General features: G+C 36.1%; 1 protein-coding gene across 2 annotated transcripts in view; it reads left to right on the forward strand.

The window, feature by feature from the left end:
* Nucleotides 1–2,289: 2,289 nt before the first annotated feature.
* The window catches only part of KCNH7 (potassium voltage-gated channel subfamily H member 7), a gene marked incomplete at both ends in the record, with an annotated part of 472,381 nt that continues 448,243 nt past the window's right edge, over nt 2,290–26,427 (forward strand). For both annotated transcript variants that reach the window (XM_080799570.1, XM_080799569.1), the window contains 2 exons: nt 2,290–2,365; nt 4,035–4,265. In XM_080799570.1, the coding sequence (XP_080655696.1) occupies nt 2,290–2,365; nt 4,035–4,265 (307 nt within the window). The remainder of the gene's footprint in view (nt 2,366–4,034; nt 4,266–26,427) is intronic.

Raw genomic sequence — 26,427 nt, forward strand, 5'->3', positions numbered from 1 at the left:
AAATAAAGCTGTACATTGGAGGAGTGTGCCTTTTTATGTTCCGAGAGAGGGAACTGTGCAGATTCAAGAAAGCCCAAGCTACCATAAGAGCCTACGGGGTTGTCATAGATTGCTTCTTTTTTTAAGTTAAGCTAATTAACCTGAAAATACAACATTCCCAGGCAATGTCTCACGTTTCGAATTCATTTTTATTATTCTGACATGAAAGGGTAAGATTTTCTCATGTTGGGAGTTATTTTTTTGTTGCTGTTGTTTTGTTTGGTTTTGGTGTTTTTTTGTTTTGTTTTGTTTTGTTTTGTTTTTTAGTTTGTTCAGTGGTGATTTTTTCTTGGCTGTGCTTTCTGCAACTTTCTGAAGTTAAAATATTTATGTTTATTTCCTCGTTATTTATTGCAATCCACATGATTCACCTTCATAATCTAAACCTCTCTCTCTGCCCTTTTCAGTTCCATCCTTATTTTTTTTTTTTTAACTTCAGATTTGAGGTTGTAACTGAGAAAATATGAACCCGACTAATTCAAGGCACAGGCAAAACAGGCTAATGTGTTGCAAGAACCCCCAACACTATCAGGTTTTTATAGAGGACTTAGGACTTTTATCAACAGCTGGAAACAAGAGGTTTGTCCCTGTTCTAGTAGCTCCATAGGTTGTAGCAGTAGCAAATTCCATTTAGAGAAAGGGATGTGGAAAGAGACTATTAGGTTAAAGGAGACAAAGCAAGAAAAGCTAGAAAAAACAACTTAGAAAACACCCTCTTCTGGTATGACTTGTCACATTTGATTTCCTAAGCTCCAGGATGACTATTTGGACAGAAGTGTATGTATACATGGGATTCCTGCCTTGGCAGGCTCTGAGAAACAAGAACGAAGAGGACTCCACTCTGCTCCTTGAACCTTTTCCCATCCTAAACGAGATAATTTGTTAGAAATAGTGGAAGAGAGTAAATAGAATGGTGTTCCTAGTGTGTTTAGGAGGAAAGTGGCACTGGAGGTCACTCCAAGGTTTAGCCCCACCCACCTTTTGTTCCTTCCCCCTTGCAACCAGCCTCGCCCATTTCAAGCACTTGCCTTGTTTCGTACTAGTTGCTCGCACACTTTGGCCTTCCCCTCTTTCTCGCAGCCTCCAGCACCTAGAGACCCAATCAGCCCCCAACGCTGCAACTCCTCAGGGCTTCAAGCAATGAGACCGGGCATGCCCAGCGGCGGCGCCAACAGCCTTTAGTCTTTGGGAGACTGGGCTCAGCTCCGGGCAGGGACAGGAGCGCCACTTCAGCTAGGGCTTCGGCGCCCACCTCCGAGGAGTCCGGGAATCCGAGCTGCACCCTCGGGCTAAACCTGCACCCTTAAGTGGCTCATCCTCAATTTTCAAACTCCCGAACGCCACCAGAGCTTAGAAATAGTCCTCACTGAAGGACTGTTTTCCCACCTGTCTTTTCTTTGCAGCTAAGGGTGTTTTAGCTACTGCGGCGTGAGGAGCTCAGGGATGGATCCCTGTGGCTGGTGGCCGTGGAGATCACCTTCCCAGAGTAGCTGTTTGTTACTGAGTTTTGGAGATTTCTTGGCTGGCTTCCGCTAAAGCACGCTTGAGTAATCCGAGCTGTGGCGGCGCCCAAGCTCTCGGGATAAAGGGTGTATGTGTGTGTGTGCGTGTGTGTGTGCGTGCGTGTGTGTGTGTGTGTGTGCGCGCGCGCGCGCGCGGGTGAGTGAGTGTGTGTGTGTGTGTGTGTGTGGAGGGGAGAGGGCGGGGATAGAAACGTCAACTCCCCCCAGCACCCCCCCCCAGCCTCCTTTTCTTTCTCGCCTTCCTGCAAAAGCCGCACGAGTCTTCCATCCCCCCCCCCCCCCCCCCCAGCCATCCTCACAGCTCTGGGCAACCGCCAGGTTAAGCCCATTTGCACTGGGAAATTGGCGCTGTTTGGGAGAAGAGAAACAGATCGATTGCCCTTGTGACTCCCCGCCCCCCTTCCATCCCACCCCACCCCCACAGCTCCCTCCCTCCCTCCCCCTCCACCCCCCTCACCCCGCCTCCTTCCCTCTCCCCACCCCCAAACCCTCTCACCCGCGGCAGTCCGGTGCGAGGCCCCCTCCGGAAGGTGAAGGGGATGGATTGGACTCCGCTGGGGAAAGCGGGTGTCTAGAAGTGGTGCTAATGGGAAGAGATTTCTGGTTTCAAAAGAGGATGCTCTGCCACAAAGAGCGGCTCGCGCGCTGGCCTGGGCTCTAGCCGAGGAGAGATCCCGGGAGAACTCCAGAGCTCGGGGGGAGCGCTCCTCGGAAGACCGGGGTCAACATGCCTGTTCGCAGGGGGCATGTGGCACCACAAAACACATTTTTGGGGACCATCATACGGAAATTTGAAGGGCAAAGTAAGTTCATTTGTTCTCTTCTCTCTCCCTCGCTTTCTGCTTTGACAGTGCACTTGGCATTCGCAGCGTACAGGCTGAGGAGCCGGCAACTCCCGGCTCCTTCAAGTTAACAGGCTGTGAAACCGAGACAGGAGGTTCGAATGGCAGCAGGAGTGTTCTCCCCCAGATATTAATTCTGATTTACATTTTAGATTATGGTCTCCATTATAGGAGGCAATCTGATCCTCCTCTCCCACTGCTCCATTATCTGCTTTGCTACTTAATGTCCTACTCTTCTACTATCTTAAAGGGAACGTACTAGTATAACAGGGGATTATATTTTGAGGTTGTTTAATTGTACACTTTTTGAAAGTCAGGAGTAGGGCAGAGCATACCACTGGAACAAGAGAATGTAAATGGTAGCAGCGATGTAAGCGGCTATGCAAACTATATTTTACCTTGGTTAAATCGCAAAGCTGTGTTATGACAGGGATGCTTGCTTGCTGTTAGTTTATAGAAGCTAAACTTTGCATTGAATCAATGCAAATATATCCCAAGAAGGATAATCTGGAAAAAGCAATATCTGATCCGTACTGGTTCCCAATGCAAACGGTTCATTATTCAAAGCAATATTTCTGCCTCTTTATCATTTCCCTAAATTTCCATCAAGAAATTTGAAAATTGAAATGTAGTAAGTAAATCCCCACAACTGAATATAGAGAAATTTAACATTCTGATGTGGACTAACTATAAGGAATGAATTATTGTTATATAAATATATTAATTTTAAATCCTTGTTAATTTATATTTAACAGTTCCTTAAATCTACATTAACACACAGTTATGTTGTGCATTTTGCAGTTGTTTTGGCGCTGTATTTAGTGACATGAGGATATAGTACCTTGTGTATAAAATAAACTAATGTATCCTGTTCATATTCTATTTGGAAATAATAAATATAATTTGTGGCCAAAATTTAATAAGTCCTTTGTATTAAAATACCTACTACCACACAGGAATTCAAGGTTCTCACAAAGTAAAAGTGAAAAGGTGTTGATATAATATTTACCTGTGCATGTGTAAATATTTTTATCTTCTGGAAAATATATATTATGAAAGGTGAATCTTCAAATTATTGAACTATTAATTAACATGAGATAGTTTGATTTCTAACAGTTTCATGTTTTGTTTTTTAACACGACGAATGTGTAGTACGCCTTAGAGGGATAGAGAAAAGTCAATTCCAAAAATAATAGCTACTTTGAGAAAGTTGTACTTTTAAGGGCCAAGGTTGAGGTAAGAAATCTGTCCACTACAGGATGTTTCATTGTTTGCCTTTGAAAATATTTATCTTACAATTAAATGGCATTCTGGAAATATCAATGGGACAGCTGCTTGTTTGAGTGTGCCTTAGTACCTTTGGGAGTCACAAGGCTTAAGAAGTAGACTATTTGGGAAATTACATTCTCAAAATTTGAAGAGTAGTTCCTTAATACTTCTTGTTAAAACTACTTAGGACCCTTAATTTCACATTTAGGGTTTTTGCTTTTTTCCTTTTAAAACCCTGGGCAGTTAGCAATTTGGGAAGCACCTGCATTTCAGATCTCCTATTATGCAACAATTTCCTCCTGTGTTTATGAAAATCTTGTGGAAGCTCTCTAAAAGATGCCTTACTGTCTTCTTATTACAGATAAAAAATTTATCATTGCAAATGCCAGAGTGCAAAATTGTGCCATCATCTACTGCAATGATGGGTTCTGCGAGATGACTGGTTTCTCCAGGCCAGATGTCATGCAAAAGCCGTGCACCTGCGACTTTCTCCATGGGCCTGAGACCAAGAGACATGATATTGCCCAAATTGCCCAGGCATTGCTGGGGTCAGAGGAGAGGAAAGTGGAGGTCACCTACTATCACAAAAATGGTAAAGTTCATCTATTTAGAATTCTTTTTATTTGATTCCATTGAAATGAAATTTTGACAACTGATTACTGAAAGTTCATTTGCAGAGAAGCTCCAAATATTCAGTTGTATTTTTTGCTTATATATTTCATAAATTTTAGGATTCAAAAAATATGGATACTGTCATTAGTGAACTAATAGGAACAGTTTCTTCTTTGAATAAGGGTACTCTGTACTCTTCAAAAGTAGTAACTTGCTATCAGTGAGAACAAAGTGCCACAAATCAGTCTTACTTTCTCCCCTTTCTAGGGAATAACATAAAGGCCAATAATTTACTGATTGCCTTGTAATGTATTTGGTAGGAGAGAAATACAGAGTTTTATTTGCTTGAGCTTGAAAATATTTCACAGAGCAAAATCTTGTTGAAAACTGTGTATCTGGGACTAAAATTATTGCAGTCATAAATGTTTCTTGGCTTTCAGATTTATTTGACAGGCAGCACCTCTTGTTTCTTTTGCTCCTTTTTATACAACATTAAGGGTGGTATATAAGAACTTCAAAAATTGGTCTAGTAAAGCTATGTAATAATAAAAGCTGTTCATGTATTCAAGAATTGTCCTAAAATAAGAAATGGACAAAAGGAATTATGATACTGTGGAGTTATTTGTACTCATTTTTTAGCTGCAACAAAATTGGTACCTCGAACTTAAGGTCATACCTCAACTTCAAGGTTACTCCTCTTTCTTTCAGGCTTGTTGTGGGAACACAATATGTTTGACCTGTAACATTTCTCAAAAAAATACTCATTTAATACACATGCATTCATTAAATATACCATATATAGTATATGAACTCACATGTATGAATATTCACATATACCCATTTAAAAGAATACACATTCTCAAATGTGCACATTTACTGATATTTGACAATTTGGTGCTTAAAGATAAATCAGCTAAAAATGCATGTTGTAGTTAGTTTTATTGATGTTGCATTATCTTTTTTTTTTTTTTTTTTTGCCATTGATAGAAATCAGTGAGGCAGAGGGATCTGTAGTCAGATGTTTTAGGAAACCCTTAAGTCTTGCAAATGAGAAAACGAGTGATGTGTTATAGCTTATATGAGATACTGATTTGTTATTTGATAAAATACACAGCAGAAATTCTAGCACGGAAAAGGTTTAACTCTTCCTCTTATTTCTTACAATTAAATATTTTATGATAGAAAATTGTCATTCTTAATTACTAAATTTTCCTTAACATTAACTTGAATGAGTATATGTGACAAACTATGATTAGAAAAACAGGTTTGCATAACTTTGAGTTAATCTGGAATGAAAACAATTATATGATTATCAGCCAACATAGAGATTGTTTTTAAAGTTCTTCTCATCCCCCGCCCCCACCACCACCACTTTTCAATCAGTGGTGTTGGCTTCCTAGAAATAGCCTAATTGCTCTGTTGTCTTGAAAGCATTTCTTGGACTAAGGTTCTCACTACCCAAATGCAACTCATCTTTTTTGTGTGTGTATCTGATGCCAACAATTTGGGCTTTTGGAATAATTTGAATGTCTGACATTTTTTCCCCACCTGAATATTTATCATGATGCTGACATAGTTTGCATTGTGGTTATACAGGGCATGTTGGTCAGCATTTGATCCTTATGTTTTTTAGGACATTTCAGAATTTTTTCAACTTATGTAATTTAGGTATAAAATGAATTTGGACTGTTAGGATCACTTAGATACTCACTATATTTTTCAGACAATATTCTGAAATAGAAGTTGTTGTTTATTATACTTCAAGTGGAATGGTGCTGTTTTAAAACCTTCTGTAACTTGTGCAATGGGAGTGTGTAAAGTTATCTCAAAACCTCTAAGAAAGGCAGGTGAATCTGGAATCAAAAACATGAATGTAAAAGTTTCTATAGTAAAGATGCTTGTACATTGACTAATGCAAATCTTTCTACCCAAGGGATGCACTTGGTTATATAAATTAAAACCTTCTTGTTTTAGATGAAGATTTACTTGAAAGTTTGCTTACATATATAAATATCAACCTTCGGTGATGATTTTGATTCTGTTGGCTTCATTTTCAGATTTGACTCAGTCTACAAGGACTTGGTAATCTTTAGAGCTAATGACAAGTGCTGCTTATTTCACTTTTAATATGGGATGCATGAGATGATGGGCCAAACTTTTTTTTTTCTTTTTCCAAAGAGAAAGATTAATTTTATGACCTTTTCAGATTACAAAGACACAGTAGGACTTGTTTGCTCTGAATGTAATCAACCTGTGTTTTTGAGCCTAGTTCACATACCTTGAATAGAATCTTCAAAGTATATTGGTTTTATTCACATGGCAACTGCAAATTCAGTCAGAGCTTGTGAAGTTCAAATGCTTTGAAAGTCTTGCCTCTTAGAGACCTGCCAACCACTCTATATTTATAAAAGCAGGAAGGGATAAAATCACCAACGTTTTTTATTGGTTTGTTTCTCAAAGTTTCCTTAATTCTTTATTATTGAGGTCCTTTACTTTTGAGAGGTTTCTTGGTTTCTTAAGTATGTACAGATAAATGCTTCCTTTACTTATTCTCTATTTAGCACTTTATAGGAATACAGATAGGAATGTAATAAGCACAATGAGCAAATTAACTAATAGTTGAGATATTGTTTCCACTTTTCCATTCACTCATTCTGGTGTAGCAAAAACTTGCGCATGGTATTATTTCTTAAAGCTTGTCTTTCAGATCGGCCGGAGGCTTTATAAGCAGTTTAAATCCATGATCTACATAATGAGTTCACTTAGATGCAGTGCATGGTGAACTGCATGATCATTCTTAGGAAACAACACTTCCTACCATCCTACTTGATGTGATTTTATCAGGTACAATTGAACTTGCTGTTTACCAGAATATCATTTTTTTTTTTAAAAAAAACCTAGTTATTTGCAGTAGGAATATTTGACAGCCCTTCCTTTGAGGATTCTATTTTACAGTTTAAGTCATTATTGCATAAATCATTCTTGGCAGCTGTGAAGTATTGCTTGAGGTGATAAAGCTGTAAATCTTTTGACATAAAGCTCTAATTATACAAAACTATAATTACACTGAGGCTTATACAAGGATGGGCATGTATTTTAATAGTATAATACATTCACTTTAAGCACAACTTTTTAGGGGTGCTTTGCTGGCTCAGTCAGTAGAGCATGTGGCTCTTCATCTTGGGGTTGTATGTTCAAGTCCCATATTGGGCATAGAGCTTACTTAGAAAATAAAAACAAATTTTTTAGCATTAGATTGGATTGAGGAATAACAAACACTTCAGTTATTAAACTAGATCATAGTTTGGAGGTGATGCTAATACTAAGGAAACAGAGAAGTCAGTCATCTTTCAGTTTATTGCTTGTCAGGTTTGGAGTGTGTCATGGAATGGAGCTAGCAGTTGAAATACTTTTCCACTTCAGGCATATGTAGACACATGATTTTTATCTTAAATTGTCAAGCAACTCTAAACATTTGGAAAATCAAAGTAAGTTTCTCCAAAAGAAATAAAGGTCTTAACTCAGTAGGAAAACAGGACATATAAAATGCTTTATTTTTAGAGGTTGGAGCATTCCTATATTTTTGCCGTTATGCTCTCAGGCATGGTACAATGGCAAAATTGCTAACAAATCAGAGATGTCCCTATCTTTGCCTTGCTTTCAAAGAACTAAAGGATGAGAAGAGGCCGAGGGAAGTCCTTTCTTGATCCAGACAGGGACCAGATCCAGACAGGGCAGCAGTCATGTTGGGACAAAACTCCAGAGGCAGTGTTTGAGCCAGCTAAATTCAAAAGAGGTTTTGGTTTGATAACATTAAATCTACCATCTCTGAGAGTTTTTTGGAAAGACCTTTTAGAAAGTGTTGCATTGTTGGAAGTAAAGGTGAAGGTATGTATACCGAGTGCCGCCACCTCTCTTTAAAGTAATTTTTTAGGCATTAGAGGAACATGCTATTGGAGGAGATGCAGAATAGGATACAAACTCATTTCTGCTTTCAGAAATTTTTATTATGGAGTGACTAATGTTCACTTTTATCTTCAAAACCCCAAGATGTTGTCATGAAATTGTTTTTAAAGGAAAAAGTGTAGACTACAAAATGAAGAAGCCTTTATATAAATGGAGAACAGAATTTGGGGTTAATTACCACTCTTCCTCTATCTCCGTACTGTAAAATAAACTTGTTTTTGTGTATTTCCTGTCTCCTTTTGTCATTTATACATAATACTAACTTATTAAAGCAATGTGGTTTACTTAAAACTTTAATAGCTCAAAAATAAATCTTCTAATAGTTCTATAAGTTATACGACATGTGAAATATTCCACCTTCATAATTTCTTAATTGTATAGTAGAGATACAGATGGTAGTTTTTAGAGAAGAATGGAATTATATTCTATGTATATGTAATTCAAACATTAAGAAAAATTTTTAGGGAGTATCTTGCCTAGAATTTATTTTGGTGTTCATTTTAACTTTTTGTTTATACATTTTCTTGTTTCATTCAACAGAGTACTGTAATGGTAATCTTAAAATACTGTCTTTCATATACCTAAACTTTGTAACATCTCATGGACTCTGGATATTATATAGAGCTTAAATTTGATCAGTGTGTTTATTGAGAAACTAAAAATTCTCCAGAAACATTCTTCCTTGCAATTTGAAAACTTTTACTATTGTCCCAAATGAAAACAAAATGTCCCAAAATTGAAGTTGTGCTATGCTCATCAATCCCCTTTTTACCACCCACCAGCACCATACCTCTTGCAGCTCTGGTTCTAAAAAGAATCCACAATGTATGCAGGCTTAAGAGATAACTGCTCAGTTATTTTCACACCCAAGGGACTTGAGAACAGTGTCAGTTTAGGGCAATAGGGATAGGGTAGCCTTAGTAGGAGGAACTACCTTTCTGGCTTCTAATGGCTTTCAGCATTGTTTTTATTTTTATTTTTTCACTATAAATAGTCACTAAATCAGTTACTGGCAGTCAGCAGCTAGGAGAGTCTTAGGATAATTAATTCACAGGAAAGGAGCAGTTGAAGTATGAAATGTTAAGACATCAACATTCATCTGGCCGTATAAACTAGAAACCTCAGGGTCAGATTGTTTACTGTTTTGTTTTTTCCTCCCTCTTCTCCCTAAACCCACTGCTTACCAATTCCTTTCATTATTTACATCTGAAGTATCTCTCAATGTGATCTTTACTTTTCCATCCCTGCCAAGTGCCCTAGTTGAAACCCTTTTCATTCTTCTTTGAGAATATTGAGGACTGAAGTTTTCCTCCCTTCCCAATCCATTCTCTACAATGCCATCAGAGAGCTATTTTTTTTTAAATTGTTACATTAGTCACGATACAATACATCATTAGTTTTTGAGGTAATGTTCCAAGATTCATTGTTTGCATATAACACCCAGCACTCCATGCAAGTTCCATCCAATACATGCTCTTCTTAATAACCACACCAGGCTGACCCATCCCCGCCAAACCCCTTCCCTTCTAAAACCCTCAGTTTGTTTCTCAGAGTCCTCAGTCCAGAGAGCTATTTTTGAAACAAGAATCACATACACTGATGACTTATTGGAGCCAAGCATCATTGTAAATGAATTTCATATATTAAATGAGTACAACAGTCTCATAAAACATAAACTCTCACCATCCCCATTTTATGGGGAAAAGCACTGAGACCCTGAGAGATTAATTCACCAAATCACACAGCTTATGATTGGTGACATCTGAGCCCTTAGCAAGTTCGCCGTATTTGCTGCTCAACGCCCTTATGATACACCTTGACTTAAAAACCCTATCTTAACTCATTAAGGCTCTCAGAATAAAGTTTTAGACTCTTTAAAAGGATACTTCATCCACTTCAGAGTTGAATTTACTTGGGTTTTTAAGTAGGGTATGTTTAGAGGAACCAGCTGAATTCATAGGTCTGACCAAGTTTACCTTCTTTTCACCTCAATTACTTTCTTGATACATCCTTGGAGAATAACATCCACTTTGTTAGAGTGATTGGATGTGGTATATACAATAAAATACATAGCTTTTTTTCTAGTTTGGTCTCTTGCCCATAATATGTACTCAATAAATACCAATTAGTTGAATATCTTGCCAACTCCATTTGTCTTATGTGTCTTATGTTTCAATAATATTTGACTGCTCTGAGTTTCTCAAACAAGCCCTGCTCTCTTATGTCACTGAGGCTTTGCTCACCCTTCGGAAATTTTCTTTCATCTGTAATAAACAGTGGAAAGCCTCATTGAATGGATTGCTTTTCCCTCAGCTTCTCACCCTAAATAAACTATTATCATCCTTCCAAAGACAGATCAAAAGACTTCTCTGTGAAGTCTTCCCTGATGCCCCCACTGCCTACTCCAGAATATTAACATTCCTTTGTGTCTTCACAACACTTCATTCTAACCTCTGGTGTAGCACATGAAATATGCTATATATCATTACATATTATTGTAGTTAATTTTATCTGTTTTTTAAAGTTCATTCAAAGAAAATATTGAGTCTTATTACTTTCTATGTCCAGAATATACAGAAGAGTACCTGATATGAAGTATGTGCTTAAGTAGCATTCAGACACAGAATGAAGAGAAGATGAGAAATGCCACCATAGCTCTGGAGAAACAAACAGATTGAGATCTGCAGATCTTCACAAAAGTGAGCTATAGGGAATATGTAATATTTTGATTTTTCTTACTTTCTAAAATGTTCTTAAGAACAGTTTCCATCTGAATTTTATCAATGACTCTATTTCTTTGCTTATAAGCCAAGGAATAAGTCATCTTCATTTCCTATAACTATGCAAATAGCTAGAAAATACTTAATAAAGCATTAAAGAGAAGCTATTAACCAAAAATAATTAACCAGTTACCCGAGTATCACTCGCTCACCACCACATCAAAATGACTCGCACTAGTATCTCCAACAAGCTCTTTGTAATAGCTAAACCTAAAGTTCTCTCCTGTTCATTTCTGACTTGAGTTTATTGCTGTGTTTGAAACTCTCTACTGACTACATAAGTTACCCAGAGTTGGCATTTTATATCTAGTATAACATTTTATTTCTCAGTGTTTCTTGAAAATTCTTAATTGACGGTGAAGCCTGCTCTCAGGGCCACTCAATAATGACACTGTTAAATCTAAAATAATAAAGTTAGTTTATTAATAATAATTAAGAATTACTATGAATTATGATCATCAAATTAATGTCTTCTCTCTCTTTACTGCACTATCTGCTAGTGCTAAACTACTGAGAAACATCAGCAGTAAGACATTAATCACCATAGTGAGGAAATTTGTTCCATTACTGAACAGTTAAGGTAAAATTGCCACTTGTCATAGGTGGGTTAAGAGAAATCCAAATACTAGGCTCCTTTTTCTGTGACTGAACATTCCATATCTTTCTCTTAGTCCTTTAATTTATATGAATGTCTAATTAAGAAAACCAAAGTAGGGGCGCCTGGGTGGCTCAGTCGGTTAAGTGTCTGCCTTCCGCTCAGGTCATGATCTCAGGTCCTGGGATCAAGCCATGTGTCAGACTTCCTGCTGGGTGGGGAGTCTGCTTCTCTTTCTGCAACCCCTCTCTGCTCATGCTCTCTCTCTTTCACTCTCTCTCTCGAGCGCTCTCCCTCTCAAATAGATTAAATCTTTTTTTCTTTATAAGCTTTTTTTTTTTAAAGATTTTATTTATTTATTTGACAGACAGAGATCACAAGTAGGCAGAGAGGCAGGCAGAGAGAGAGGAGGAAGCAGGCTCCCTGCTGAGCAGAGAGCCCGATGTGGGGCTCGATCCCAGGACCCTGGGATCATGACCTGAGCCTAAGGCAGAGGCTTTAACCCACTGAGCCACCCAGGTACCCCTCAAATAGATTAAATCTTAAAGACAAAAACCAAAACCCAAAGTAGTCTTTCCATGGGCAGTCCAAATGGTGACTGAGAATGCTCCCTGTGCCCTTTTCTCTGTTTAAGTAGGTCTGTGTGTGTACAAACCTTTTTTCATGGTTCCCACTGTTTTGTGGAATCTCTCACACTACTTTTTATTTTGAAAATGAGTAAGACATCCCTGGCTAGTGCTTGATGTGTGAGGACTGGAGAGGAATGTGAGAGGACAGTGAGTGCATTTCGCCCTTGGTCGTCAGCTGTGTTTCTGAACTCATCTGAACTAGACTGTGCCGGGCGGGGTCTGCCGAGGCTGCCCCAGCCACGCTACTCTGGCTTACTTGCTTTTTCCTCTGGGTGACCAGTCAGGTGACATTGTGATAGAAAGTAGACTCTCACCATTGCTGATTTTATTGGGGTTTTTTCTTCCTGTTCTATTCTGTTTTTTTCTTCTTTCCTGAGGATCACTGGGAGTGCTCCTATTTGTCAGTTTATTTGTTTTGATAGGACATTGATTCTTCTGTGTTGTTCGAAATACTGGTTTTGAGAAACATGTAGTAACAGCATGGGTTCAAGACACCTCAGAATGGCTGTTGCGTCTCATGCTGACTTTTGACCTTTATGTGAAGAACACCATAGTTAATTCTAATCAGTGAAACCTGTGCTAACGACCCAAGATGACTGGTGTGACGACAAAAATGAAACTATAAAGTTAGTGGTGGTTTCATAACCAATATCTCAAAGATCAAGTAAAGAATAAAATCTAGGACAAATTAAATAGGGTACTTATATTAAAAAAATAATCCATTTTTGTTAGAAAAGATCATATATTGACATCATAATCCTTAGGTTTTTGAATATACTAAGATCACACCAATTCAATAAAATCAATGTTAGAGCTATACAACATCATATGTTATATAAACTATTTTTCATCAGGTTCCCATGCACGTCTCTGAGCTAAGTTAGTTAAAATTTCTTCCGATTATATGCACCATCCATTTTCTTTAGTAGTGTTAATCAGCTAATCTTGAACTACACATTTATTTAGATCCTTTATACACACAGATGTGCTCTCCAGGTTTTGAGTCCCATGGTTGTAGTTCATAGACAATAGCCCTCCACCTTATTTCTCTTCTCCCAAAGGACTCATGTTAATTGAGTTCCAATCTTGTGCCTGGCTCTTTATATATATTGCTTTATCTGATTTTCATGACAGCTTTGGGAATAAATATTATCCCATTTTACAGGTTAAACTGACATTCAGAGAAGTTAAGTCAAGTACTGAGGATCACAAGCTAGAATAGAGATCAATTTAAAATCTAAATTTGTCTGTGGTTGTAAACTTAGCCTCTGAATGGTACACTTCTTAAGCCTCAACCTACGCCATATTATATGTCCTAATGGTAGTTCTTAATTATGGTTTCTTATTACCCGAGGTGTGAATCTGATTGATTTAATTCACACCAAAAATTGAATGAAGATTTATCCTAGTTGTTTTATACTTTAAACAGGACTGTATCACTCAAAAGGGATCTCGGTCAGGTAGGATGCTCAATTGCAGAGGAATGAGGACAGATAGTATATGCCTGTAAGCTTTGCATAATTATTAATGGCACTTTTTTTTTCCTCTTAAAAGTGTCCTCACTTGGGACTGTAAATTATATGGTCAACTTAGATTTGGGGGGTATTTTTAGTTAAGGGATTCTCAACCGCTATTTATCTAGTTCTTATCTAAGAAGTTTGGAAGAAAATTCTTATGTTAGTGTGATTCAATGGCAAAAGCTCTGTTGTGTTCTTATCCTTTTCTTCCTACAACGAAGTTCTGTTTCCTGGCAAAATTACACGATTTGGCAAAATTCACCACTAGTATGTAAAAGGGAAATCCTAAATTTACTGGTGTAGAGAGCCTGTGGTTTATTTAAAACACCTTTAATTTTCTTCATCATGTGTCCAAATGTCAGTCTCAATTTCTGCTATACACCCTATTATTTTGTGCTTCTGAGCTCTGCCCAAAGGCCACCATACTCTTCCGTGCCTGGTCCTCTCCAAAGGCCCCAGGCAACCTTGTCCACATTTTCTAACATCTTTTTCTTATCTCTGTTAGAAACACTTATGAATTATCTTGTAATAATTTGTTTCTATGTCTGTCTCTTGCACTCAGTGTTGAACTCTTTGAAGGGCTTTTTTGTTAAGCACTGATTTTTTTAAAAAGAAGAGAGAGAGGAAATAGAGAGAGAGAGAGAGCAATAAATAAATAAATTTTAAAGAATCCAGGGATACACCCATTTACCAATGAAAAGATCAGGTGGCATATTTAAAGAAGTCTAATTGTTCAATATACTGTGCCAGTCATCTTGCTAGAGGCAAGAATTGTAAAAATTGTAAAACCTACATTGTTTATAACTAACTTAATAATTTGCTGCCATGTGGTTTATATATTATGAAGCAACTTATTGTAAAACTTAACCTGCAGCTGTTCCTAAAAAGACATGACAACTAGTCACCCCTCTTTAGTTAGCCTAGAAGGAGAGAGGTAGAGGGCCAGACCGGTCCAGATAGATCTTTAGTGCCTACCTAGTCAGCTGATTCTGATGGGGGCATCTTCAGGTCAATAAAATAAAGAATACATCTATATGTTCTATAATAGTATATGACCATTTGAAGCAATCCCAGCCCCACCCCCCACCCGCAGATGTCCTTAGTCAAATATGCAGAGTAAAATACTTACAAATCCTTGCCATTACTCTGATGTATTTTTCTCCAGTCTTTCTCTAAGCACTGAAAACAGCTCCATACTTGCATTGGTTTCCCAACACATTTCATTCTTTTCCCCAAACTCAGAGTCATAAGTTGAGATGGTAAGGCCTGTTTGGTATCAGCAGACACTTCATCAGTCACGTCCCTGAAACGGGATTTCACCACCTCAACCAGGACTTCGTATCTCTGCTCTCTCTCACCGTGATTTAACTTTGCTGTCAAAAAATTAGAAAATATTGAGAAGAAACAGGAAAAAGGACCTATACTTTTACACCTACACACACACACACACACACACACACACACACACACACTTTCTGTTTTCTTTGCTAAGACCAGGACAGCATATAGACCAGTGTCTGTACCAAACTGTAGCCTGTTTTCCTCACTCAGAAATTAATCATTGTGTAACACTTAACACATGGACAGTCCGTAAATTATTTGAATATTCACAAAGTATTACATTAAAGGAAGTAAAGTATTACCAACAATACTTTATTATCAACTTTTCACAGTTGTAAACACATACAAAGAGGCTCTCTTGCACACTTGTGCTATTGCTTTCCTTAGTGTATACTCCTAGAGGTATAAGTGCTGTGTAAAACAGTACTTTTGGTACCTCTTATTGAATTCTACTTCAAAGATGATGCATCTAATTGCACATTTACTGTGCGTAGTAAAGATGGGCAATCTTTTAAATTCTTGTTGACCCAAAAAAGCACATCATTTTTTTATCACTGAATTTAACCTGCAATCTTTATTGAAAAACACATGTAGAAAATATTTGATGCAATTTATTTTCTGATTTTAAGGAAAATAGTGTTCAGTATTGCCAAACCTAGAGAGTGATGGAATTCTCTCTGAGTAGCTGGTTGGACAGATTAGACCCCTCATCCCACACCAGGATTACTTTTCCAAGAACAGCTCTTCACATTCACATTTTCATTTCCGTAACTTGCTGACTGCTTCCCAAGCCTCAGATTCAGAAACTAGTTCTAATTATTGACTACTGAGCAGCATTCTGTGGACATTTTGTCCTTTCTATTTGGAGTAAGTTGGATTTGAAGTTATTTTCAATATTTCGTACTTTGTATTATCTGTGTAAATAACAATGAAGATCTTGATTAATGAAAAGAGTTTTTATCTGGTAGTTTGCATCTGAGTATATATACATATAGCTACACATATTTAAATATTTAGTTTTGCTTAGATTCAAAGTGAGAGGCATGAAAGGTGGTGAACTCATAATAATAAACATTCAGCTAAGATACCATGTAACAGAAACAAAATGTACTTAGAAACCATAAATGACAATAAATGCTTAAAATACACAATAATATGTAAGAAATGAACAAATGACAGAAACTGAACATAGTAGTTGATAAACCTGTAACTTTATCCAATATAACACTACCGAAATGACTGCAGACAAAGATCATTCTCTTCCTAGGCTGCCTTGCTTAACCAAGACATGCAGAGCTCAGGTAATCTGATCTTTCTAGCTGTGACTCAATTCTCAGGTCTTCCCTCTAGGTGTTCTTTATAATGAATGTCACTTAACCAAAGCTCAGTAGGATTTATAGATTCCCAGATTGCTCTTCTCTGAATTTGCTCCCTGAATGAAGGACTACACAGAAATGCCACTAATGATGCACAGCCTCGACTCTCCCTTTAGCTGGCTTCTTCTCAGTTCTCTCTCTACAATTGCAAGACTCATTTCTTTGCAGTTCATGTTTCCAGAGTGAGCAGAGGGTGGCCTACTGAAATTTCATACCCACCAACATTCATTATTTTTAATATATTCACAACAATGTGAGTACAGTGCGAGTTGCACAACATTTTGTTTTAATTATTTGCTCCTTTGAGGCTGCCAATAACTTCAATGATCAGTTTCCCTCTGGAGAATACTTCATGTAAAAGAGTTCTATTAATACCTTTTGTTATTAATCTGCTTTTTAAAGTATAATGGATACTGATTATGTTCTCTAAATCTTTACCAAGTCAGTTTCATAATATCATTCTTAATTTGTCTTCAATAAAAGAAAATAAAGACAAATATTTGGTTGAGCTACAGCTCAGCTAATGAAACTTAATCTGGAGTGTTAAAAAATAGGCAAGAATATTTTCATAAATACTTCTCATATGGCATTTGAAAAATTGTTAATAACATTTTAAAACACTTTTTCCAGAAGAGAAGGCTTTGATATTTTAGTTAGAATATCTGAGGTTATAGAATTTCAAAATCAAAATATAAAGAGGGAAGATGAAGCTATACCTTTTAACTACATTAGCTTCATGTTGATTCACCTAGAGAAGACAAGCAAAAGAAATTCCAGACATTACATTTTCATTCCAGAAGAAGTTATATGTGCTAACTTATGTTAAAGATTCCAAGAAACAAACATATGTTGAAGATTCCAAGAAAAAAAAGTGCTTTCAGTAATGACATTATAATATTTTAACCAGGCCCCCTTCCTACTAATCCCATTGTTCCAGAATCGAAATAGTCACCCTTTGCCCATCTTCACAGCTAGCTTAAGCACAACGTAAGTGAAAAATCAGATGCTGGATTGTTGTTCTTTTTGCTGATTTTAGTCTATTTACCCTCATGCACACTGGTATCTTGCTACAGAGTTAAGACTGGGCTTGTGAAACTATCCATCTGTGACAATGCTGGATAATGCAGTGTGGTTGGAACATTTTAAATAATATTAACTATCATTTATTGAGCATTTACAATGTGATGGTACTCTTCTAAAATCTCATTTTTCTCTAATCCTCACAACTTCCTATTAAGTAGGGATTCTCATTTTGCAGATTGAAAAGATAACGTCAATAAACTCGCCAACGCTACACAAATAGTATTATAACATAGCTGCAATGTCAGTGCAGGTTGTCTTCTTTCAGAGCCTGTGTCCTCAGAACTCCAGGCCGCCCTGGGCAGGCCTCCTATCCATGTGTTGGCCCTGACACCCACAGTGTTCACATCTGTAGAGTCAAGTCCTATCTTGACAGAAAAGTATGAATTGTTTTTTGATTTGAGGCATGTAAATCTTTTAAATTTGGAGGCTTCTGATCTTCTTTTCTTAAATGCAATTAAACAAACACCTACTTCTGGTGTTTTGAAAATAAATTCATCTCTTTCCCCACTTCCTAATTCAGTACCTTGCAAAAAGTAGCTACTCAAAAATAATCTTTAAATAAATCAATTCATTAAAACATGAGACAAACTCTCTTAACCATTTGTATTTTTGTTTTTTTTTGTTTTTCTTCTTTAAGACTTTATTTATTTATTCGAGAGAGAGACAAGGAGAGAGAGGATGAGAGGGGAGAAGGTCAGAGGGAGAAGCAGACTCCCCATGAAGCAGGGAGCCCGATGTGGGACTCGATCCCAGGACTCTGGGATCATGACCTGAGCCGAAGGCAGTCGCCCAACCAACTGAGCCACCCAGGCACCCTCTTTTAACCATTTGATCTGCCATTTACTTCTTTCAATAAACTGGAAGTCATCTCTTGTTTATTTGGAAAGGATGGTAAAGAGGGAACATAACATAGTGGCTAAGATAACGGAGGAGTCAGATTGCCTGGGTCTAAATGTGAACATACACATTGTGTGATCTTCTGCAAGTTACCTAACTACCATGTTCTCAGATTCATCATCAATGAATGGAGACTCTGGTAGTACTAGAACCTATCTTATAGGTTTTGCAAAGACTAAATGTGTCCATATTTGTAAAAACACTTATAACTCCTCCTGGTACCCAGTGAGTATAATGTGATTGTTAACAAATAAAATAATACGAACAGGAAAGGAATATGTTAAAAAAATTGGGTTAAAAATACATATTAAGTTGATATGCTCAGTGAGCGTTGTGCTCAAAAAGAAACCTAGAGCTGCATGTGTGACTGAATAAAAAATGTGAACCAAATTTTGATGTCAGTAGGTAAAAAAAGACATCAGCAGTATTTCTTAAAAATTTAAAATGTGAAATTCCAGAAATTTTACCTTAGAGATTATGGCCTCAAATTCTGCATAAGTTATCCTTAGACCTATTTTGAAATGCTGAAACTTGTTTTAGGTGTGGTTGCCCTGATAATGTCAGCAGTCTGGGCAACTTGGACTCTGTGCACAGATGTCTTTCAGCTTCATTATAACCAGTTCCAGTAATGGTATTCCAGAAACCTGTGTGTTTTGAAAAAGTAAGTTCAGGTCACAATGAGGTGTAAGGTCAGTCCACCCCTCCTCCCCATAAGCTTAGTGGGAAGTAAGAAATATCTTATTCAGCTCAAAGATATGGAATTAATTGAAACCTATTAATTTGAATAAAATATATGGATATAGATGTCCATGTGTAGCTGAGGTGACCATATAACTTATTATCCAAAGCAGGATTCTTTTTGAAATAAAAGGAGAAGTTATTAATAATTACACCAAGAGAGCATGAAAAATCCAGAACTGTCCAAATTGGATGTCTGAACATTGTAAATACAACCTATATCTGGCACGGTGTGTCAGATTTTCAAACTGAATGCCATTCTGTAGTGCAGACTTTTCATGAACATTTTGTAGGTGTCTGAAAGTAGTGAGTTTAAAAGTGTAGCGACTCATTCTTGCGATGCCTAAAATGCTTACGGTGTAGACAAAGACAGTATCTTGCGATCTGGAGAAATGAGTCAGAATTCCTCCAAAGAATATATTGCACCTGCTGACCTCTTTGAAATAAGACTACAAATGAATCTTTCTATAAATACCATGTTGAAGGTTCTTAGTAAAGGACTTAACTTCAGCCACTTTGTGAACCACGGTGAGTCATAAGAGCAGAATGGACTAAAAGTAAAGAGACTGAGTTCATTGTTGAATGCCTAGAGTCCTTTATAAGGTACCTCTGACTCTCAAGAGGTCCTGTAAAGGATCTTTATCTTGGAATCTGTTAAAACATGGTGTGTACAGGGTGTGTGACCAACCAGCTTTTTCCCAGCTTTTCTGTCAGACCTTAGTCATATGTGTTAGTCTGTTTGTAATCCTGTGATAAAATTAGCCTTCCTTCATGTATACAATTTGTTGCGTAAAGGATATGTATTAAGTAGGAGGAACAACCCCGGATAAGTTGGGACAGATAGCATTAAAACGGAAAGTTATTAACATTCTAATAAAAGCAATTTAAAGAAACAATAAATTCATTCAGATTTTCAGTACACACTAAACTTATTAGTTCTCATGATTTTAAGTGGAAGTTGATATTTCCAAATTTAAAGAGAAAGATATAATTATAAAAAATTCAAAACTAAGCAGTAAGCCATTGTTTTTCAGAGGAAAGTTAAGCAAAAATGATACAACTGGTATTCTCATATTGTTTGTATTTTTCTAGATCCAATACAAACATAAAGGAAGTAATTTTTGAAGGGGAAAATGGTGTTTGTAAACAAATTTAGCTTTTGCAGTGTTACAATCCATAAAGGAAAAACAATAACAACAACAAAAACAACTATGAATAACAGTAATTATAAAACTCCTTCTTTCCTTCCAGATTCAGTTAGCTGTCTTTTTTAAAATACTGTTGATTGTTGAGGTCATTACCCTTGATGAAACATTACCAGAAGACTGTGAGCAAAATAAATGGAAGTTTAGGGAATTACACCCTCCACACTACTTTTCCTGTCCATCTGTGGAGTCTCATGCACTTTATATTTGCTAAATAAAAGCTCATGGAATAAAGAAACACCTGAATAAATACATTGATTTATATGTGGAAATAGAAGTTGCACTTTTGTGGGTGATCATATTTTTTGGCAAGTGTCACCCCTCTTAATGAACTAGGATGGAACAAACACACACAGGCTGTCAAATCAGCATTATTTTCAATTTAGCCTTAACAAATCACAGAAGAGAGCAGCATATATTCTTGGTTTAGGAGTGATTTCTCTTTGTCCCTTACCCTGCATTCTTTCTCAACTCCCTATTCCAAACAAAGCATAATGAGGTGGACATGGCAGAAAGCTTTGGCAGCTAGAAAGCAAAATGTATTATTGTCTTTCAAATGGCACCCAGATCAACATTATTCTTTTTCAGATTAACATTATTCTTTTAAAATTACAGGAAAAATCCATATGTCTGACTCCAAAGTGATCATATGATCACTTGAATTAAAATTTTTATTTTGGGAAATACTCAGACCTACAGAGAAGTTGCAAAAACATTATAACGAACTTTCATATTACCATAATATAGATTCAGCTATTGTTTACAAGTTGCCACATTGGCTTTATCTCTCTCTACATTTTCTGTGTGACATATAAACACTGTTCTTTTATGTCTATTTACTTATTTTGCTGAGACACTTGAAAATTATATGTACAGATCATGACCCTTCGTCCTTAAATACTTCAAAGTTTTATCCATGAGTGATGAGAAAATGCATTCATGTAATCACAGCTTAATTATCAAATTCAGAAAATTTTGCATTGATACAATATTGTTATCTAATATGCCCTTCAAATTTTGACAGTTGTCCCTGTATTGCTCTTTAGCTAATTAGTTCTTAACAGTTCATGGTTTCAACCAGTATGGTACATTGCAGTTTGTTGTCTTGTCTCTTTAGTCTCCTTTAAATGGATGACTGAGTGACTTCCTCAGCCTTTCTTGTCTTTCCTGACATTGACATTCTTTAAGGATATGGGCTCATTGTTTTGTAGAATGTTCAGTTTGAATTTGGTTGACAAATCGTCATAACTTAATTCTTAACTTATGGATTTGTGCTATGTATAAAATATAAATGATACTGTATCCTTCTCGGAGCATTACCAGAAGCACTTAATATTAGTTTGTTCCATTATTGATTTTAACTTTTATCACTTGTCTTGCCATTTTTTACATGGTTTGACAAAAAATTAGAAAATAAAATTTTAAAATACTCTTAAAATCAGCATGAATATCATAAATTTAGCAAAAACATTCAGAACATCTACATTAAAATAATCACAAATATTATTAAGAGAAGTTAAGGAGCAAATAAGTAAATACAGAGATACTACATGTTCGTGAATTCGAAGTCTCAATACTGTAAAGATGTGTAGTCTTCCCAAATCAGTCTGCAATTTTAACCAAAATTATGGCAGATTTTTTTTATATAAAGTGACAAACTGACTCAAAAATGTATATGAAAATGCCAAGGATGTGTAATAGCCAAAACAATTACAGAAAAGAAGAACAAAGTTGGAGAACTCTAACCACCTGATTTTAAGAATTACTATAATGCTACAGTAATCATGATGGTAGAGTATTGGCATATAGTACAATTAAGTAGATCGATGGAGCAGATAGTCCATAAATAGATCCTCACATGTATAGTTAATTGATTTTTTATAAACACCAAAGTAATTCAGTGGGGAGAAATGCCAGTCTTTTCAATAAATGAGCTAGATTAACTAGAAAAATGGATGGAAAAAGTAGTTCTTGACCTTTACACTATACTATGCACAAAAACTAATTTGTTAGAGCTTGTAGACCTAAACATAAAGACTAAATTTACAAAATATTAGAAATAAGCAACAAGAAAAAATTTGTAACTTTGAGTGGGCAGATACTTTCCAAGAAAGTATCTAAAAGTCATTATCCCTAAGAATGAGAAATGATGAACTGGACATCATCAAAATTAAAAACTTACGTACTTCAAAAACTTTCACTAAGAACATGAATGAATTTAGAACACTGAAAAAATAAAATTAAGATGTTAAAAAGAAAGAAAAAAATACACTATTGACTTATCCCCCCCAAAAAATAACTTGAAAATTCACATAGACTGAGAAGAAAATGTCTCCAATATATTTATTTGACTAAGGAATTATATTTTAAATACATGTGTATATATACCATATACCATATAATAAATATGTGCATATGTCTACAAATCAGTAATGAAAAGACTACACAAATAAAAATCATGGGCAAAAGATTCATATAGATACTTCACAAGAGAAAAATATACAATAGTATTAAAAGCACATGTAAAGGGAAATAAGATTTAAAACCAAAGTAAGGTGCTATTTAATGCTCACCAGACTATATAAAATGAGAAGACTGACAGCATCAAATATTGGTGAGAATGTGGAGCAACTGATATTTTCATACATTGCCAATGGGATTATAAAATGGTATAAATACTTTGGAAAACTGTTCAGTGTTTTATTATAAAATTAAATATGCACCTACCTTCAGATCCAGCATTTCCTCTTCTAGGTAGGTCTTTATCCAAGACAAATGAGAATATATGTCCACAAAATGGTTTGTCTAAAATGTTTGCTTTAGCTTCATTTATAATAGCTCCAATCTGCAAACAACACAAGTGTTCATCAACAAGCAAACAGTTAAATAAATTGTGGTATAGCTGTCAATGGTATACCAATCAACAATAAACAATAACAAACTATTAATATGAAAGAGCAACATTATAAATGATTCTCAAAAATATGTTGAGCAAAAAAAAATTAACAATAATTAATAGTGAATAATTTTATTTATATATAGATCAATATTAGGAAAGACAAGCTAACCTATGGTGATAAAAATCAAAACTGTAGTTGCCTTTTGTGGGGGGGGGTGGGAATTGCATGGAAGGAAATTTGCAAATGATGGACACATTCTAGATCTTGATTGGTGTGTGGATTATATGATTGTCTATATTGATCCAAACTTAACACACTGTATACTTAGATTTGAATTTCACTGTAATAAAGTCACTATTTACATTCAGAGTCAGATAGTTTTTTTCTGTAACCATACAATTGTTACAGGCTTTAATATGACTTAAATAAATGCATCAAAGGAAATACATACTTTAAATTCTGGGCATTTACTTTCATGTATAGGTGAATTAGCATTATATGTAATATTGTACTGATTGGATTTTCATCATAGCAGTAAAAATCACAACGAATAATTCATTTTCTGCCCTTTTTTTTCAAGTTGAAAGACATTAGTAATATCCTGAAATACCAACCAGGACTTATTTTCATGATTAGGAAATAAGAGTTACACATTTGATTAGCAACTAGTTTTGTTTATTTCCCCCAGTGGCCTCTCAGATTTTAGCAATGCCTCAAAGGCACTAAATCTATTGTTTTGTTGGCCTATTTTCCATCAACTTTCACCCCTGGTAAGAGTGGTAATTCATAATTTTAAGTCCAGTATTTCATCCCCTTTAAACTATAAGCCAATTGCATTTAATTCTTTCCTATATTAGTAAATGGTATCTCACTTCTGTTTAAGGGCATTATTTTTATTTTTAAGTGGCAAATGGATCTTCATTAATTTGTGAACCCTTCAGGGTAGGGTACTAGAGTCTCTATTGATTTCTGCTTGTAGTTTTCAAGATTCTATTATGGGTAAGGAAGAAAAAACAATTTTAATGAGAGTCATTTTTGTTGTTGTTGTTAGACGTAGATCCAAAGATTCTCCTAAAATAAAATAAATGAGAGGAAAGAGGAAAATGGAATGGTAGGAAAGGTTTCTTTGGTAGGACAGATTTCTAACTAGAATTTTTTTAAATCTAGAGAATAAAAGTTATGAGGAAATCAGTTGGGTAATCCAAAAAATATATATATGTTGCTCATGTGGCCAAACACGTCTTTTCTTCACCCAAATCCTGAAATCTAAAATGACCCAGCTTTCTTTGAAAGAGAGCATGTTTAAATGTTATATTGAGATGAATATACCTGTCCCCAAGAGATGGTGTTGATTAAATTGATGAATATCCTTTAAAAAAAAAGTTTATTTGTGGCTGCTAGAGTTGAAACAGACGTGTTTGCGATGCAAATTTAATATTTTATTGACTCATTTAAGACTGACACAAAGGACAACCAGTTTTCCTAAAGTGACCATCCCTTGGTGTCCCCTTTGCTTTCAAGGATGCATAATCCATCAGGGCATTCTGACCCAATTTTTGTGTTCCTTACTTTTTTTATTCCTCTTTATGTTTAATGGATTAAGATCAGTTCAAATCCACACCTCAAACCTAGGGCATATACAATTGCATTACTTTACAAGATTTTTCTAATGACGGAGTATTTGCTCACATTAATGATAATGAGAATTGAACTACATCCTACTTATTTTGTCATGTGATAAACCACTAAAGATTATTGAGTAACTTTATTGGGAAAGTTTTCATGTTCTCATTTTTTAATATTATCCTTCTGATTACTTTTATTGGTTTGGAATCTTTAAAATTTCACAACTTTAAACAGAGGCTTCATTTTGATAATTCTGTTCCTCTAATTATAAACTGTTTAGAATAAGTTAGAGGATGAGATATTTCCTCTCCTTTAATTCTAATAAACATTAGATTGGGATCTTTTGGTCTTTGACTCTGAAATATTTAGGGAGATTGCTTCCTGTGGGGGGGGGGGAATATAATTTTCAGAGTTTAAAAAACAAAGAGCATATTATTGGAAAAGGAAAAAAAAAAAGAAAGAAAGAAAAACAGAAACAGAAATGGAGAGTGGGGGAAAATATGTAAGGAAACAAAACTGTGAAGTACAAAGAAAACAAGTACACAGACCTGTAGTGGAAAGTGAGTAGGGTAGGAGAACTCCTTCAAGGGAATGAGGGAATAATACAAAGAAGAATATATACCTAAGAAAGAGAGAGAGAGAGAGAGAGACTGCTGCTTCCTGTCCTCAAAAGAAAACATGCCCATGAAATTTCGATAAGCACAAGTTCAAGAGGGTTATCTGAGACTAGACACCATGATCCTAGAAGAATGAATTCTTGAGTGTGAAGAATATTTATTCCTTAGTTCTGTTTGCTGTTCTATTTGGAGCTAAGGCAAGAGTGATGAATAATGGATAACAGGACACTCTAATTGTCTCTGTAACAAAGGCCCAGCAATGGAATTCATTATACCTTATTGTGTGAGGCCATATATTGACAGTTACACAGATGAAAGAACTTAACCTCTATAGATAACAGGTCTTTGTTCCAAACAACAGATTTACTTTTTCAAAAGTAGAAGCTAATGATTAGGGCCTATTTTGCCTTCTACACCTCATCTCTTTGGTGCAGTAACTACATTAAACCTCATGGAAAACAGGATCATGATGATAATGGCATTGCCACCCTTGAGTCAACTTAAAGCAATATTATCTAAACATGAAATGCTGCAGAATCACAAAATTTTAAGATAGTAAGGAACTGGGATTCTGTATTATATTTTCTAGGAAGTGGGTGAAAGGTTCCTGGCCCAGAGTAGCAGTCCCTCCAAATGCTAACTAACCAGGTTCCTTCCTGCCTGCCTCTTTTCCTCCCTCCCTCCCTCCCTCCCACCTCCTCCTCCTCCTTTCTTTCAACAACCCTTTACAAAAGTAGAAGCCTAGGCCAAGCAACTTTCCCTGGGCTCACTTGGCATCAAGACCAGGGTTCATAGCTTCCAGTTTCTAAAATAGGGTTGATTTCCCATTATAGAATGAAAGCACTGCTTCTTCCTCATGCTCTCAACTAAGC

This window comes from Martes martes (genome assembly GCF_963455335.1).
Source record: "Martes martes genome assembly, chromosome: 3".
Lineage (NCBI taxonomy): Eukaryota > Metazoa > Chordata > Mammalia > Carnivora > Mustelidae > Martes > Martes martes.